This window comes from Mesoplodon bidens (genome assembly GCF_964165515.1).
Source record: "Mesoplodon bidens genome assembly, chromosome: 19".
Lineage (NCBI taxonomy): Eukaryota > Metazoa > Chordata > Mammalia > Artiodactyla > Ziphiidae > Mesoplodon > Mesoplodon bidens.
The window spans coordinates 25,713,435-25,727,744 of NC_138179.1; the positions used below are offsets into that span (position 1 = coordinate 25,713,435).

The following is a 14,310-nucleotide window of genomic DNA, read 5'->3' on the forward strand; positions in this document are numbered from 1 at the left end:
GCCCCAAGCTTAACCTCGCCCCTCAATGTTAATCAGGTGCAACTTTATGAGCCCTGTTCCTGTTGGCATAACTCCTCCTCCTGTGAATTCAAAGCAGCGACGCCTCCCGTTCACTTAAAATACACACAGGTGGTTGCCAGAAGAGACGAGGGTGGAGGGGCTGCGGGCGAAAGAGGTGAAGGGGATTAAGAGGTTCAAACCTCCAGTTATATAATAAGTCACAGGGATGTAATATACAGCATAAGGGATATGGTCAGTAATATTGTAATAACTTGTGTGGGGACATACGGTTACTAGACTTATGGTGGTGATCATTTCATAATGTATGCAAATGTCACATCATTATGTAGTACACCTGAAACTAAGATGATATTGTACGTCACCTGTATTTCATTTTAAAAAAGAGACAATGGAAGACAGGTGCTCTTAATGTGCCGTTGTATTCTCGGTTCCACTTTATTTATAAAGCAGGAAAACCTTTCCCTTCCTAGAATGCTAAGGGCAAAGCCGCCGGCGACGCCGCCTCCGCCCACCTCCGCGCCCCGCCGCACGTGGAAACTTCGGGCAGAGGAAAGGTGGGCGCCGGGCGCGGAACTACAAGTCCCAGAATGCACGGCGCCCTCCGCACAGGCGCAGCGGGGACCCCCGGCCGCCGGCCAGCCAGCCTGCGGAGACCCGGGTCCCGCGCCGGAGCTGGGCTGGGGGCAAGCAGCCGGGGCGGGCCTGGCGGCGCCCAGGGCGGCCCGGGCGTTGGGATGAAGGCGCCGCGGCGCGTGTGAGGAGGAGGATGCGGCAGCCGGCGCCGCGGCGGCAGGAGGAGTAGGCGGTGGAGCCCCCGGGAGGGAGGCGCGCTCGGGGCCAGACGGCTCCGGAGGCTCCGCAGTGCCGTCGCCGTCGCCCGGGAGGCTCCGCGCGGGAGCCATGTAACCCTGCGGCGGGCTCCGGGCTGCTCCGTCCTCCCCAGCTCCCGGGCTAGCGCGCCAGCGGGGCCACGATGAAGAAGCAGTTTAACCGCATGCGCCAGCTGGCCAACCAGACGGTGGGCAGGTAGGTCACCCGCTGGCCGCCGCGGGCCGAGGTGCGCTGCGAGCCTGCATCCGCCGGGCGCGCAGGTGATGGAGCGGGCGCGCCGGCCTCCCGCCCTCCGCCCTTCGCTCCCTGCCGGCCCTCGCCCCCTCGGGGCGCCGCTCGCGGGCGCAAGCCCTCCTGCCTTGAACTTCCCGGACCCCTTCCCATGCTCTGCAACGCTGCTCCGGGGCTCCGGCTGCCAAGCGCAAACGGTGACGCATCCTTTACCTGCGTCCCCAGCTGCCCCTTCACCTCGTCCTCCCTGCCTTTCCCCGGGACTCCCTTCTCCCTCTGGCCCCAGAGCTTCCTGGAAACAGGTGTTCGCTCTGCTGGCGCTGGAGGCCGCCGAACCGCGGTCGCTCTGCAAAGATGCTTTCCCTTGCGGGGCTTGTCGGGGGTCCGGGGGAGTGTTGGGCCTGGTCGGCTTGGCAGAGCCGAGCCTGCCCCTCCTGCCGTGTTTGTTTCCTGGGGCTCTGACCGTATGAGATTCTGCATCTCTCTCCTGGCCGGGTTTGTCGAGGCGTTAGGTGGTGGCGAGAGCATCTGTAGGGGTGGGGGGAGCGGGGGCAGGGCAGGTGCTGGTGGAATGGCGCTGCTGTCGGCTTGGTTCTGAGACAGGTTTCAGCGCAGGGAGGGAGGGAGGCCGCGGAAATGGAGGCCCAGCTCCCCTGGAAGATGAGTTAAGCAGAAGATCACAGCCAGGTAGGGGAGGGGGACCGAGGCCTCACAGTCAGGAAGAGCCAGGCCCTAGGACGCTGCGAGACCCAGCCGGCTGTGGCTGTCATCGCGGTGAAAATGGGCTACATCTGGGCTAGTGTCTTCAGAAGATGCTCCGCGGGGTGCCAGCCTCTATTGATGTTACAGAAGGGTTCTGGTGGTTCTCTTCCAAAGCTCGACAGGCTCTGCACACAGGGTGGTTAGGTAGAGGGGATTTTTCGTGGAACTTATGTCCCTGGGGAGGGATTTCTGTTGCTGCTGTGGTCAAGGAATGCAGGTGTGCCCTACTAAGGCCGGCGGCGGAAAGCAGAGAACCAACCTTGGGTGCAGTTCAAGTGCGAGCTCAACACATCGAGGGCCCTCCGCTAGGTTTACCAAGAAACCCAATACCTTTCTTGGGTGGGAAATGGAGCCCGAACTGGCATTTGGTAGGGCGGGAGTGGGGACCTAACTGGGGACACTGAATGCCCATGTAAGCATACTGCCCTAATTACGGTGGGCATTTGAGGGCAGGGGATGTGGTGGCTTCGTATGCTTCCAGGGACGCCAGATGGTTTCCAAGTAACCATGTCTAAAATTGACTTGGATGCATTTTCCTTTCCCAAACACATGTGCTTTCACATGGGGGAGAATTTATGAATAGCAGAGGCAGATTAGCCCAGATTTCTGGCATGGTATTGCCACAGATATAGCTTCACACAGGCTGCCTTTGGATATGTTGGATGCGGAAACAGTGTTTTCCTGTCTGGGTTGTTTAGCAGATGACAGTTGAGTTGACATGTCTTTAGTGACTTGACTTCTGCATCACTCTGCTGGCTGGCCTCTGTCATCAGGTCATCGCGCCAGAGCAACCACGTGACCAAGAGGCCCCTGACCGTAGACTTGGATTGCCCTTCTCACTTGGTCTTGGGGTGTCACTTTGGTGCTGGAAGCAAAATGTTAACAAGGTGTTCACGCTTCCTCCCTGGCACCCCTGAAACACAGCTCTTTCTCTCTTCAGGACTTGTTTTGAAGTGGTAAGATTTACGAGCCTTGGGCATAAAACCTGATTTCCACCCTCATCCATGGATGTAATGACCAAGGGAAAAGGGAGGAAGTTGGGTTTCAGAATAGGTACCAGGTGGTCTTACTAATTTGAAAGCACATTCTTGGAAGTCCAAGCAGCTGGTCACTAAGAGGTACTTTCCACTTGTTTATGGCGTCTCTGGTGGATGCTGGCGTGTGGATGAATTCTGGCTCTTCATCAGATGGCATCCGGGGTGTCCTGCACCGGGTAAAGTGGGGGCCAGCCCACTCTTGAGTATCACTAGCTTGTATCCATTTTGGTGACATTCTGAGTGAACCTTTTAGAGCAAAAACCAGTTTGTGCTGCTTTGCTGCTTGAAAGCCTCCAGGGGCGTCTCAATGCACCGAGCGCCCCAAATCTTTCCAGGGGTCTACAAGACCCTGTCCGACTTGACCCGCTCCTTGTCTTTCCATACTCCTTCTGTTCCGCCCACCCGCCTGCCCGCCCCTCCTCCTCTGTGCTCCAGCCACGATAGGCTTCCTTGCCCCAAACACACCAAGCTCATTTCCATCTAGGGGCTTTGTTCGAGCTGTTTCCCACTTTCCCTGCCCAGCTGAGGGTCTTCTCTTCCCATATTGCGTTTTCCTCATCATCCAGGTCTTAGCTCAAAGGCTTTTGAGAGGCCCCCCTCCCTCCTTCACGCTCCAGCCCATCATCCTGTTGGTTTTTGTCACAGCACTCATCACTCTTTGAAATGCTCTTAGTTTTTTTTTTTTGACTTCTTACAAATACAGTACCACAGAATGTATAGACTGCCACTATATGCTCATTGTATATAACACAGTGCCTTGTAGGCAGTTGGTGCTCAGTTCATGCTTACTGACAAGGTTAAAAGAGTTTACCGTAGGGTCCATGCAGGTAAATAAAAGGGGCAGCCTTGCAGTGGTAGAGAGTCCGCTTGCCAATGCAGGGGATGCGGGTTCGTGCCCCGGTCTGGGAGGATCCCACATGCCGCTGAGCGGCTGGGCCCGTGAGCCATGGCCGCTGAGCCTGCGCGTCCGAAGCCTGTGCTCCGCAACGGGAGAGGCCACGACAGTGAGAGGCCTGCGTACTGCAAAAAATAAAAATAAAAAAATAAGGGGGGGTGGGCAGCCTTTGTCTTACTGAGAATGTAGTGAGGCATGATGCTAACATTGCTTCTTAATTTCTTGAATCCGTGGAAGCAATAGGATTGGACGCTTGGAATTTAGGTGTGGGGTTGGTGGACCCCCTAGTGGAGTGGCTTTAACAAGCCGCTGGATTCTTGTCCTTGTGTGTCTCTGAAGTGACGACATTCCTGTCTTTGAGGGAAGGCTGAGAGGGGGGCTGGAGCGGTGCCCTTCCTCGCGGCTCTTCACCCAGCTCGCCTTCCATAAGTTGCAGGTTTTGGAGGTCTTCTGAATATAAAACCTCCAGAGGTCAGATCCAGTCCCTTTAACAATGTAGGAATTGCCGTGCTTACACGTACTCAGTGGAGCTAATAGTATTTCCTCTTGAAGTGCTCACCTCTCCATGGAGAGGGTGCCAGCAAGTGGGAAGAGTTTCATCTCCTCCTTGGTCTGCTTCTCCCGTCTTTGCACACATTCCTTCTGCTTTGGACTCTCTCCTCTCCTTTCACTTCAGCTCATCCTCTGGGAAGCATCCCTGGCCCTTCAAGACTGGACCACCGTGTGCCTAATGGTTCCAGCTAGCACCGGCTTTTGAGTGTGACGGATCTGGTTGGTTGGTTACTGACTACGGGATCTTGAGCTGAAATCTGCACCGTAGTCTCCTCATCTGCAAAATGGGCATAACAAGAGTTGCACTGTGGTAATGTAATAAGGAAGACCCTTTGTGTTCTATTACAAGTCAATCACTAAAGGGATGTTGCCTATAAGCTTAAATTACACATAATGGCCCACCTCTGGGAACCCTGCCTCCCAAGTCATGAGCATTAAGCTAAAATACCTTCGTTTAGCTCACAGGAGACATCCTGACCAGGCCCACCAGTGAATGACTACAGGGAGGAGGAAATTAACACCTCCCCTCTGGAGGCTGATGGGAACCAGGAAGTGTTTGGCTTTACCCCCTCCCCTTTTAGTATAAAAGAAGCCTGAATTCTAACTCAGGCAAGACAGTTCTTTGGGGCACGAGTCCACCATCTTCTGGGTCTGCTGGCTTTCGGAATAAAGTCATTATTCCCTGCCCCATCAACTCGTCTCTCCATTTATTGGCCTGTCATGCGGCGAGCAGTGCGAGCTTGGACTCGGTAACAGTAACGTGGTAATTGTGGCAATGAGGACATGAGATTACCCCTGAAAAGCACCCAACATCGTGCTCAGCACTAGGGCATATGCTCCATAAATAGTGGCTAAAAGTAGCTTCGGGCATATGCTATAACTGTTACTGGGTTGTATGCACGTGGCATTCGTTCATTCTTTCCTTCCTTCAGTAAATGCTTATTGGATGCCTGCTGTGTGCCAGGCTCTGCGCTGGTTCAGGGGCTCTTTCAGTGCAGGGTAAACAAAATCCCTGTTTTTCTCTTGGAATCTGTGTCCACAAGGCATTCATTGTTTTTGTCTCGTCTTGTTTACCTTTCCCACTAGACTTTAAGTTCCTCGAAGGCAGGGACAACTGTCCTAACGCCTGGTGTATAGTCTGTTCTCTGAAATTCTTTGGCAGCTGAAGGCATGAGTGAGCAAGAGATCCCTGCATCGTAGACAAAGATGCAAGAGGCTCCTGACACCGGGCCTCTTTCATTTTGTGGTGGGAAGGGGCGTATAGAGGCGTGAGCACAGCTGCACAGCTGGGCTTTGGAAGGACAGAGCAAGATTTAAGGGAGGAACTAGTTCATGCCTGACTTACATTGCCTTTTTTTTTTTTTTTTTTTTTTTTTTTGCCTTCAGGAGAGTCTATTGGTTGCTGGATTGAGAGGCATCCTGAAAGGCATAGAGTATTTTTCTTGCAAGTGGTGTTTGGTTTGTGTTGGGTGGAATTGGTTGGTTGGTCTCCCTGAGCTGAGATTTAGAGACCTGCTGCTAAGTGACCGAGAAAATGGAAGTAAAACTGACACTTTGACCTGGTGAGGAGGAGGTTTTTTTTTTCTATCTGCACAGTGGGGGTCACAGTAGCCCTTGCCTCAGAAGACTGTTAAGAGTTAAAGGGAGGGCTTCCCTGGTGGTGCAGTGGTTGAGAGTCTGGCTGCCGATGCAGGGGGCACGGGTTCGTGACCCGGTCCGGGAAGATCCCACATGCCGCAGAGCGGCTGGGCCCATGAGCCATGGCCGCTGAGCCTGTGCGTCCGGAGCCTGTGCTCCACAACGGGAGAGGCCACAACAGTGAGAGGCCCGCGTACCGCAAAAAAAAAAAAAAAAAAAAAAAAGAGTTAAAGGGAGCCTGGCTTATACCAAGTGCCCAAGAAATGGTCGGTGAGGTTCCTTGTCATTTTCTGCTTCTTGCCCATTCAGTTCTCCAAAAACGCTGGCCTCCCAAGTGTAAGGGGCTTCTTAGATTCCCAGGGCTGCTGCCCATTGATGGCCGTCAGTGGGCTCTGTGCTCTCGTGCAAAACGGGGGACATTCAAGAAGCCCAGGAGTAGGCAAGGAGCTCTGGAAGTGTGAGAGAGAGGCATGGAAGGGCGGGAGCAGGGCTGGTGGGGTTGGATTCTTTGGTTTTCAAGTCTGTGAGTTGGTGAGTGGAAGGCCAAGTTTGCTCTGCACAGCCCCCGTCTTCCATTCCTAGACTGCTCAGCCTGACACCATGATTGGGCTTGGTTTCTGGTGCAGAGCCGGGCTGAGCATCACTGCTGCTGTGCAGCTCTCAGGATGTCACTGCAGTCGCCAGTGGTACCCAGATAGATGCTGAGGATGCAGCAGCCTCTAGGAGCACTGGTGCTGCAGGCATTTTTTGCTTGGGCCAAAGCAGCCGAAGCCAGCGAGGATCTTTTCCTTGAAGGTGTCTCTGAGACACTGCCTTGCCCATCAGCAGGCCTCCCGAGAGCCATGATCCAATCCATAGGACATCATGGAAAGGTCATTGCAAATGAGTCATTGGAATGCTTGGCTCCCACCTCTATTTCCCTGTGAGGGGGACCACGTCCTCCTGTGAGTCCAGCAGCGCTGGGCAGACCCAATCCTGTCCTCCAAGGTGCACGTTTATGAGGTCTCAAAGCGAAGTTTTTCATCAGTTTTATGGAAGCCCGTGTCTGGTCACCTGCTGTGGTGTGTCTGTGTGACAGAGAACAGAATGTACTCACAAACTGATGAACGGGCTAGCGAATCTGGAGGGAATATTCTCTGCTCCTGTCTTCTTAGCTCCTTGCTGTACAGCCCTCAGTCGTCAGAATTTCCTGCAGAATTCTGTTCTCCCAGGCCTGCAAGTCATTGCGAGGGAGCCATTCCTTTCAACAGCAATTAATGACTTCCCCTCCCAGTGGCCATCCAGCAAAGAAATGTATCAGTAGTCATTAGCATTTTTCATGATGGGTGATAAGGACCAATTTTTCTTCTCTAGAAAGAGTGAATCTGTAGCCATGTGAGCAAAACAGTCATTTAATTTATGGTTGTTCCTTTTAGAGGGGATAAGTAAGGAGCTCTTTTATTGATAATCAAGAGATTCAAATGCTATATTGATAATGACAACATATATTTCAAATGCTATTTTGATAACAACAGCAGATAATACCCTGAGGCTTCAGCTCCGTGTGAAGTTAGTTGTAGGTTGGAAAGAAGCTGGGGGGAGCCGGGGAGAGTTAGGGCTCTCCTGTTCGGTGCAGGGCTTCCCAGCAAGCTGGCACCTGGCACCCCACTGCCTGTGGGAAGTGTGTGGCTGTCGAGCAATTTTAAACTATCCTTTCTGTCCAGGAAGCAGATGTTTTTGCTTTCATTTTCCAACTTCAGGGTTTATTTTTAGGATAAATGTTTATTTTCCCACAGAATTCAATCTACTTTTTTTTAACTTTCTTTTTGGTTGCATAAGTGATACTTGTTTATTGTAGAAAAGTTTTAAACTCATGGGTGGGCAAAAAGGCAAAAAAAAAAAAATCACCAATAATCTCACTACCTGGAGACCACAGTGAATATTTTGGATATGGTCTTCCAAGTTTTTTCATAGGTGTATATCTATTCTTAAAGAGCTAGAGACCATTTGGTGTGTACTGTTTTGCAACCTGATTTTTCCTCCTTTGTCTTTTTAAAAAAAAATTAATTAATTTATTTTTAGCTGTGCTGGGTCTTCATTGCTGTGCGCGGGCTTTCTCTAGTTGCGGCTAGCAGGGGCTCCTCTTCGTTGGGGTGCCCGGGCTTCTCATGGCGGTGGCTTCTCTTGTTGCGGAGCATGGGCTCTAGGCGTGCGGACTTCAGTAGTTGTGGCACATGCGCTCAGTAGTTGTGGCTCGTGGACTCTAGAGCGCAGGCTCAGCAGTTGCGGCGCACGGGCTGAGTTGCTCCGTGGCATATGGGATCTTCCCGGACCAGGGCTCAAGCCTGTGTCCCCTGCATTGGCAGGCAGATTCTTAACCACTGTGCCACCAGGGAAGCCCTGGCAGGTGGATTCTTAACCACTGTGCCACCAGGGAAGTCCCTTCTCCTTCATCTTGAATATCATCCCATGTCAATAATTGTGTGTCTCCAGCATAATTTTTCAACTATATAATATTCCATTAGAGTCCTCCGGTTTCCTTTGGTAATCATGTAGCAAATATATCCTATGGGTTTACTTTCCTAGGATGAAGTCTTAGAAATAGAATTGCTGGTCCAAAGAATATGTAAGTTTTTAAGACTGTGAATGTATGTTTTATATATATGAACACACACACATATTCTATTTTCATGCTCAGAAGAATTGCTAATTTCTTCTCCCCAACTCTATCAGCAACTAATATTATAACTTTGTTAATTACCTGAATAAAACCAAAACCTTCTCTTTTCTCCTCTCAAATTTCTAGTGAGGTTGAGCATTTGTTATGTCTGCTGGACATTCATGGCCTTTCCTGAGTTGCCTGCATAGACCTTTGCCCCACTTGTTTAAAGTCATGTTCATAACTGTTATCTTACTGACTTTTAGGTAATTGTTAACAGGCATATACAAGGTTTGTCTTATGCCATGCACATCTCCTTGTAGCTTTTTCTGCCTTTTATATTTTGTTCTATGTCATTTAAAATATTTCGTGATCTCAAGTCTATTAATTTATGGTTTGTGCTTTATTTTTTATTTATTTATTTATTTATTTATTAGTTTCTGCTTTATAACAAAGTGAATCAGTTATACATATACATCTGTTCCCCCATCCCTTCCCTCTTGCATCTCCCTCCCTCCCACCCTCCCTATCCCACCCCTCCAGGCGGTCACAAAGCAGCTCCCTGTGCTATGCGGCTGCTTCCCACTATTTATCTACCTTATGTTTGGTACTGTATATATTTCCATGCCTCTCTTTCGCTTTGTCACAGCTTACCCTCCCCCCTCCCCATATCCTCAAGTCCATTCTCAAGTAGGTCTGTGTCTTTATTCCTGTTTTACCCCTAGGTTCTTCATGACATTTTTTTTCTTAAATTCCATATATATGTGTTAGCATACGGTATTTGTCTTTCTCTTTCTGACTTACTTCACTCTGTATGACAGACTCTAGGTCTATCCACCTCATTACAAATAGCTCAGTTTCGTTTCTTTTATGGCTGAGTAATATTCCATTGTATATATGTGCCACATCTTCTTTATCCATTCATCCGATGATGGACACTTATGTTGTTTCCAGCTCCGGGCTATTGTGAATAGAGCTGCAATGAACATTTTGGTACATGTCTCTTTTTGAATTATGGTTTTCTCAGGGTATATGCCTAGTAGTGGGATTGCTGGTTCATATGGTAGTTCTATTTTTAGATTTTTAAGGAACCTCCATACTGTTCTCCATAGTGGCTGTACCAATTCACATTCCCACCAGCAGTGCAAGAGTGTTCCCTTTTCTCCACACCCTCTCCAGCATTTATTGTTTCTAGATTTCTTGATGATGGCCATTCTGACTGGTGTGAGATGATATCTCATTGTAGTTTTGATTTGCATTTCTCTAATGATTAATGATGTTGAGCATTCTTTCATGTGTTTGTTGGCAGTCTGTATATCTTCTTTGGAGAAATGCCTATTTAAGTCTTCTGCCCATTTTTGGATTGAGTTGTTTGTTTTTTTGCTATTGAACTGCATGAGCTGCTTATAAATTTTGGAGATCAATCCTTTGTCAGTTACTTCATTTGCAAATATTTTCTCCCATTCTGAGGGTTGTCTTTTGGTCTTGTTTATGGTTTCCTTTGCTGTGCAAAAGCTTTGAAGTTTCATTAGGTCCCATTTGTTTATCTTTGTTTTTATTTCCATTTCTCTAGGAGGTGGGTCCAAAAGGATCTTGCTGTGATTTATGTCATAGAGTGTTCTGCCTATGTTTTCCTCTAAGAGTTTGATAGTTTCTGGCCTTACATTTAGGTCTTTAATCCATTTTGAGCTTATTTTTGTGTATGGTGTTAGGGAATGATCTAATCTCATACTTTTACATGTCCCTGTCCAGTTTTCCTAGCACCACTTATTGAAGAGGCTGTCCTTTCTCCACTGTACATTCCTGCCTCCTTTATCAAAGATAAGTTGACCATATGTGCGTGGGTTTATCTCTGGGCTTTCTATCCTGTTCCATTGATCTATCTTTCTGTTTCTATGCCAGTACCACACTGTCTTGATTACTGTAGCTTTGTAGTATAGTCTGAAGTCAGGGAGCCTGATTCCTCCAGCTCCGTTTTTCCTTCTCAAGATTGCTTTGGCTGTTCGGGGTCTTTTGTTTTTCCAAACAAATTTTGAAATTTTTTGTTCTAGTTCTGTGAAAAATGCCATTGGTAGTTTGATAGGGATTGCATTGAATCTGTAGATTGCTTTGGGTAGTAGAGTCATTTTCACAATATTGATTCTTCCAATCCAGGAGCATGGTATATCTCTCCATCTATTTGTATCATCTTTAATTTCTTTCATCAGTGTCTTATAATTTTCTGCATACAGGTCTTTTGTCTCCTTAGGTAGGTTTATTCCTAGATATTTAATTCTTTTTGTTGCAATGGTAAATGGGAGTGTTTTCTTGATTTCACTTTCAAATTTTTCATCATTAGTGTACAGGAATGCCAGAGATTTCTGTGCATTAATTTTGTATCCTGCTACTTTACCAAATTCATTGATTAGCTCTCGTAGTTTTCTGGTAGCATCTTTAGGATTCTCTATGTATAGTATCATGTCATCTGCAAACAGTGACAGCTTTACTTCTTCTTTTCCAATTTGGATTCCTTTTATTTCCTTTTCTTCTCTGATTGCTGTGGCTAAAACTGCCAAAACTAAGTTGAATAAGAGTGGTGAGAGTGGGCAGCCTTGTCTTGTTCCTGATCTTAGTGGAAATGGTTTCAGTTTTTCACCATTGAGGATGATGTTGGCTGTGGGTTTGTCATATATGGCCTTTATTATGTTGAGGAAAGTTCCCTCTATGCCTACTTTCTGCAGAGTTTTTATCATAAATGGGTGTTGAATTTTGTCGAAAGCTTTCTCTGCATCTATTGAGATGATCATATGGTCTTTCTCCTTCAACTTGTTAATATGGTGTATCACATTGATTGATTTGCGTATATTGAAGAGTCCTTGCATTCCTGGAATAAACCCCACTTGATCATGGTGTATGATCCTTTTAATGTGCTGTTGGATTCTGTTTGCTAGTATTTTGTTGAGGATTTTTGCATGTGTGTTCATCAGTGATATTGGCCTGTAGTTTTCTTTCTTTGTGACATCCTTGCCTGGTTTTGGTTTTGAGGTGATGGTGGCCTTGTAGAATGAGTTTGGGAGTGGTCCTCCCTCTGCTATATTTTGGAAGAGTTTGAGAAGGATAGGTGTTAGCTCTTCTCTAAATGTTTGATAAAATTCGCCTGTGAAGCCATCTGGTCCTGGGCTTTTGTTTGTTGGAAGATTTTTAATCACAGTTTCAATTTCAGTGCTTGTGATTGGTCTATTCATATTTTCTATTTCTTCCTGATTCAGTCTTGGCAGGTTGTACATTTCTAAGAATTTGTCCATTTCTTCCAGGTTGTCCATTTTATTGGCATAGAGTTGCTTGTAGTAATCTCTCATGATCTTTTGTATTTCTGCAGTGTCAGTTGTTACTTCTCCTTTTTCATTTCTAATTCTATGGATTTGAGTCTTCTCCCTTTTTTTCTTGATGAGTCTGGCTAATGGTTTATCAATTTTGTTTATCTTCTCAAAGAACCAGCTTTTAGTTTTATTGATCTTTGCTATCATTTCCTTTTCATTTATTTCTGATCTGATCTTTATGATTTCTTTCCTTCTGCTAACTTTGGGGGTTTTTTGTTCTTCTTTCTCTAATTGCTTTAGGTGCAGGGTCAGGTTGTTTACTCGCGATGTTTCCTGTTTCTTAAGGTGGGATTGTATTGCTATAAACTCCCCCCTTAGAACTGCTTTTGCTGCGTCCCATAGGTTTTGGGTCATTGTGTCTCCATTGTCATTTGTTTCTAGGTATTTTTTAATTTCCTCTTTGATTTCTTCAGTGATCACTTCGTTATTGAGTAGTGTATTGTTTAGCCTCCATGTGTTTGTATTTTTTACAGATCTTTTTCTGTAATTGATGTCTAGTCTCATAGCATTGTGGTCGGAAAAGATACTTGGTACAATTTCAATTTTCTTAAATTCATCAAGGCTTGATTTGTGACCCAAGATATGATCTATCCTGGAGAATGTTCCATGAGCACTTGAGAAAAATGTGTATTCTGTTGTTTTTGGATGGAATGTCCTATAAATATCAATTAAGTCCATCTTGTTTAATGTATCATTTAAAGCTTGTGTTTCCTTATTTATTTTCATTTTGGATGATCTGTCCATTGGTGAAAGTGGGGTGTTAAAGTCCCCTACTATGAGTGTGTTACTGTCAATTTCCCCTTTTATGGCTGTTAGTATTTGCCTTATGTATTGAGGTGCTCCTATGTTGGGTGCATAAATATTTACAACTGTTATATCTTCTTCTTAGATCGATCCCTTTATCATTATGTAGTGTCCTTCTTTGTCTCTTTATTTTAAAGTCTATTTTGTCTGATATAAGAATTGCTACTCCAGCTTTCTTTTGATTTCCATTTGCATGGAATATCTTTTTCCATCCCCTTACTTTCAATCTGTATGTGTCTCTAGGTCTGAAGTGGGTCTCTTGTAGACAGCATATATATGGGTCTTGTTTTTGTATCCATTCAGCCAATCTGTGTCTTTTGGTGGGAGCATTTAGTCCATTTACATTTAAGGTAATTATTGATATGTATGTTCCTATTCCCATTTCCTTAATTGTTTTGGGTTCGTTATTGTAGGTCTTTTCCTTCTGTTGTGTTTCTTGCCTAGAGAAGTTCCTTTAGCATTTGTTGTAAAGCTGGTTTGGTGGTGCTGAACTCTCTCAGCTTTTGCTTGTCTGTAAAGGTTTTAATTTATCCATCAAATCTGAATGAGATCCTTGCTGGGTAGAGTAGTCTTGGTTGCAGGTTTTTCTCCTTCATCACTTTAATTATGTCCTGCCACTCCCTTCTGGCTTGTAGAGCTTCTGCTGAGAGATCAGCTGTTAACCTTATGGGGATTCCCTTGTGTGTTATTTGTTGTTTTTGCCTTGCTGCTTTTAATATGATTTCTTTGTGTTTAATTTTTGACAGTTTGATTAATATGTGTCTTGGCGTATTTCTCCTTGGATTTATTCTGTATGGGACTCTCTGTGCCTCCTGGACTTGATTAACTATTTCCTTTCCTATATTCGGGAAGTTTTCAACTATAATCTCTTCAAATATTTTCTCAGTCCCTTTCTTTTTCTCTTCTTCTTCTGGAACCCCTATAATTCGAATGTTGGTGCGTTTAATGTTGTCCCAGAGGTCTCTGAGACTGTCCTCTGTTCTTTTCATTCTTTTTTCTTTATTTTGCTCTGCAGTAGTTATTTCCACTATTTTATCTTCCACGTCACTTATCTGTTCTTCTGCCTCAGTTATTCTGCTATTGATCCCATCTAGAGTATTTTTCATTTCATTTATTGTGTTTTTAATCGATGCTTGATTCATCTTTAGTTCTTCTAGGTCCTTGTTAACTGTTTCTTGCATTTTGTCTATTCTATTTCCAAGATTTTGGATCTTGGAAATAGAATCTTGGATCATCTTTACTATCATTATTCTGAATTCTTTTTCAGGTAGACTGCCTATTACCTCTTCATTTGTTAGATCTGGTGGGTTTTTATCTTGCTCCTTCTCCTGCTGTGTGTTTTTCTGTCTTCTCATTTTGCTTATCTTACTGTGTTTGGGGTCTCCTTTTTGCAGGCTGCAGGTTCGTAGTTCCCGTTGTTTTTGCTGTCTGTCCCCAGGGGCTAAGGTTGGTTCAATGGGTTGTGTAGGCTTCCTGGTGGAGGGGACTAGTGCCTGTGTTCTGGTGGATGAGGCTCGATCTTGTCTTTCTGGTGGACAGGTC

The 14,310-nt window shown here is 46.2% G+C and overlaps 1 protein-coding gene across 4 annotated transcripts in view; it reads left to right on the plus strand.

Moving 5' to 3' along the window:
• The first annotated feature begins 684 nt into the window (after window positions 1–684).
• ARHGAP44 (Rho GTPase activating protein 44) overlaps window positions 685–14,310 on the plus strand; it is a 142,819-nt gene continuing 129,193 nt past the window's right edge. For all 4 annotated transcript variants that reach the window (XM_081219457.1, XM_081219458.1, XM_081219459.1 and 1 more), the window contains exon 1: window positions 685–1,047. In XM_081219457.1, coding sequence (XP_081075583.1) covers window positions 995–1,047 — 53 coding nt within the window. In that variant the 5' untranslated portion in view covers window positions 685–994. The remainder of the gene's footprint in view (window positions 1,048–14,310) is intronic.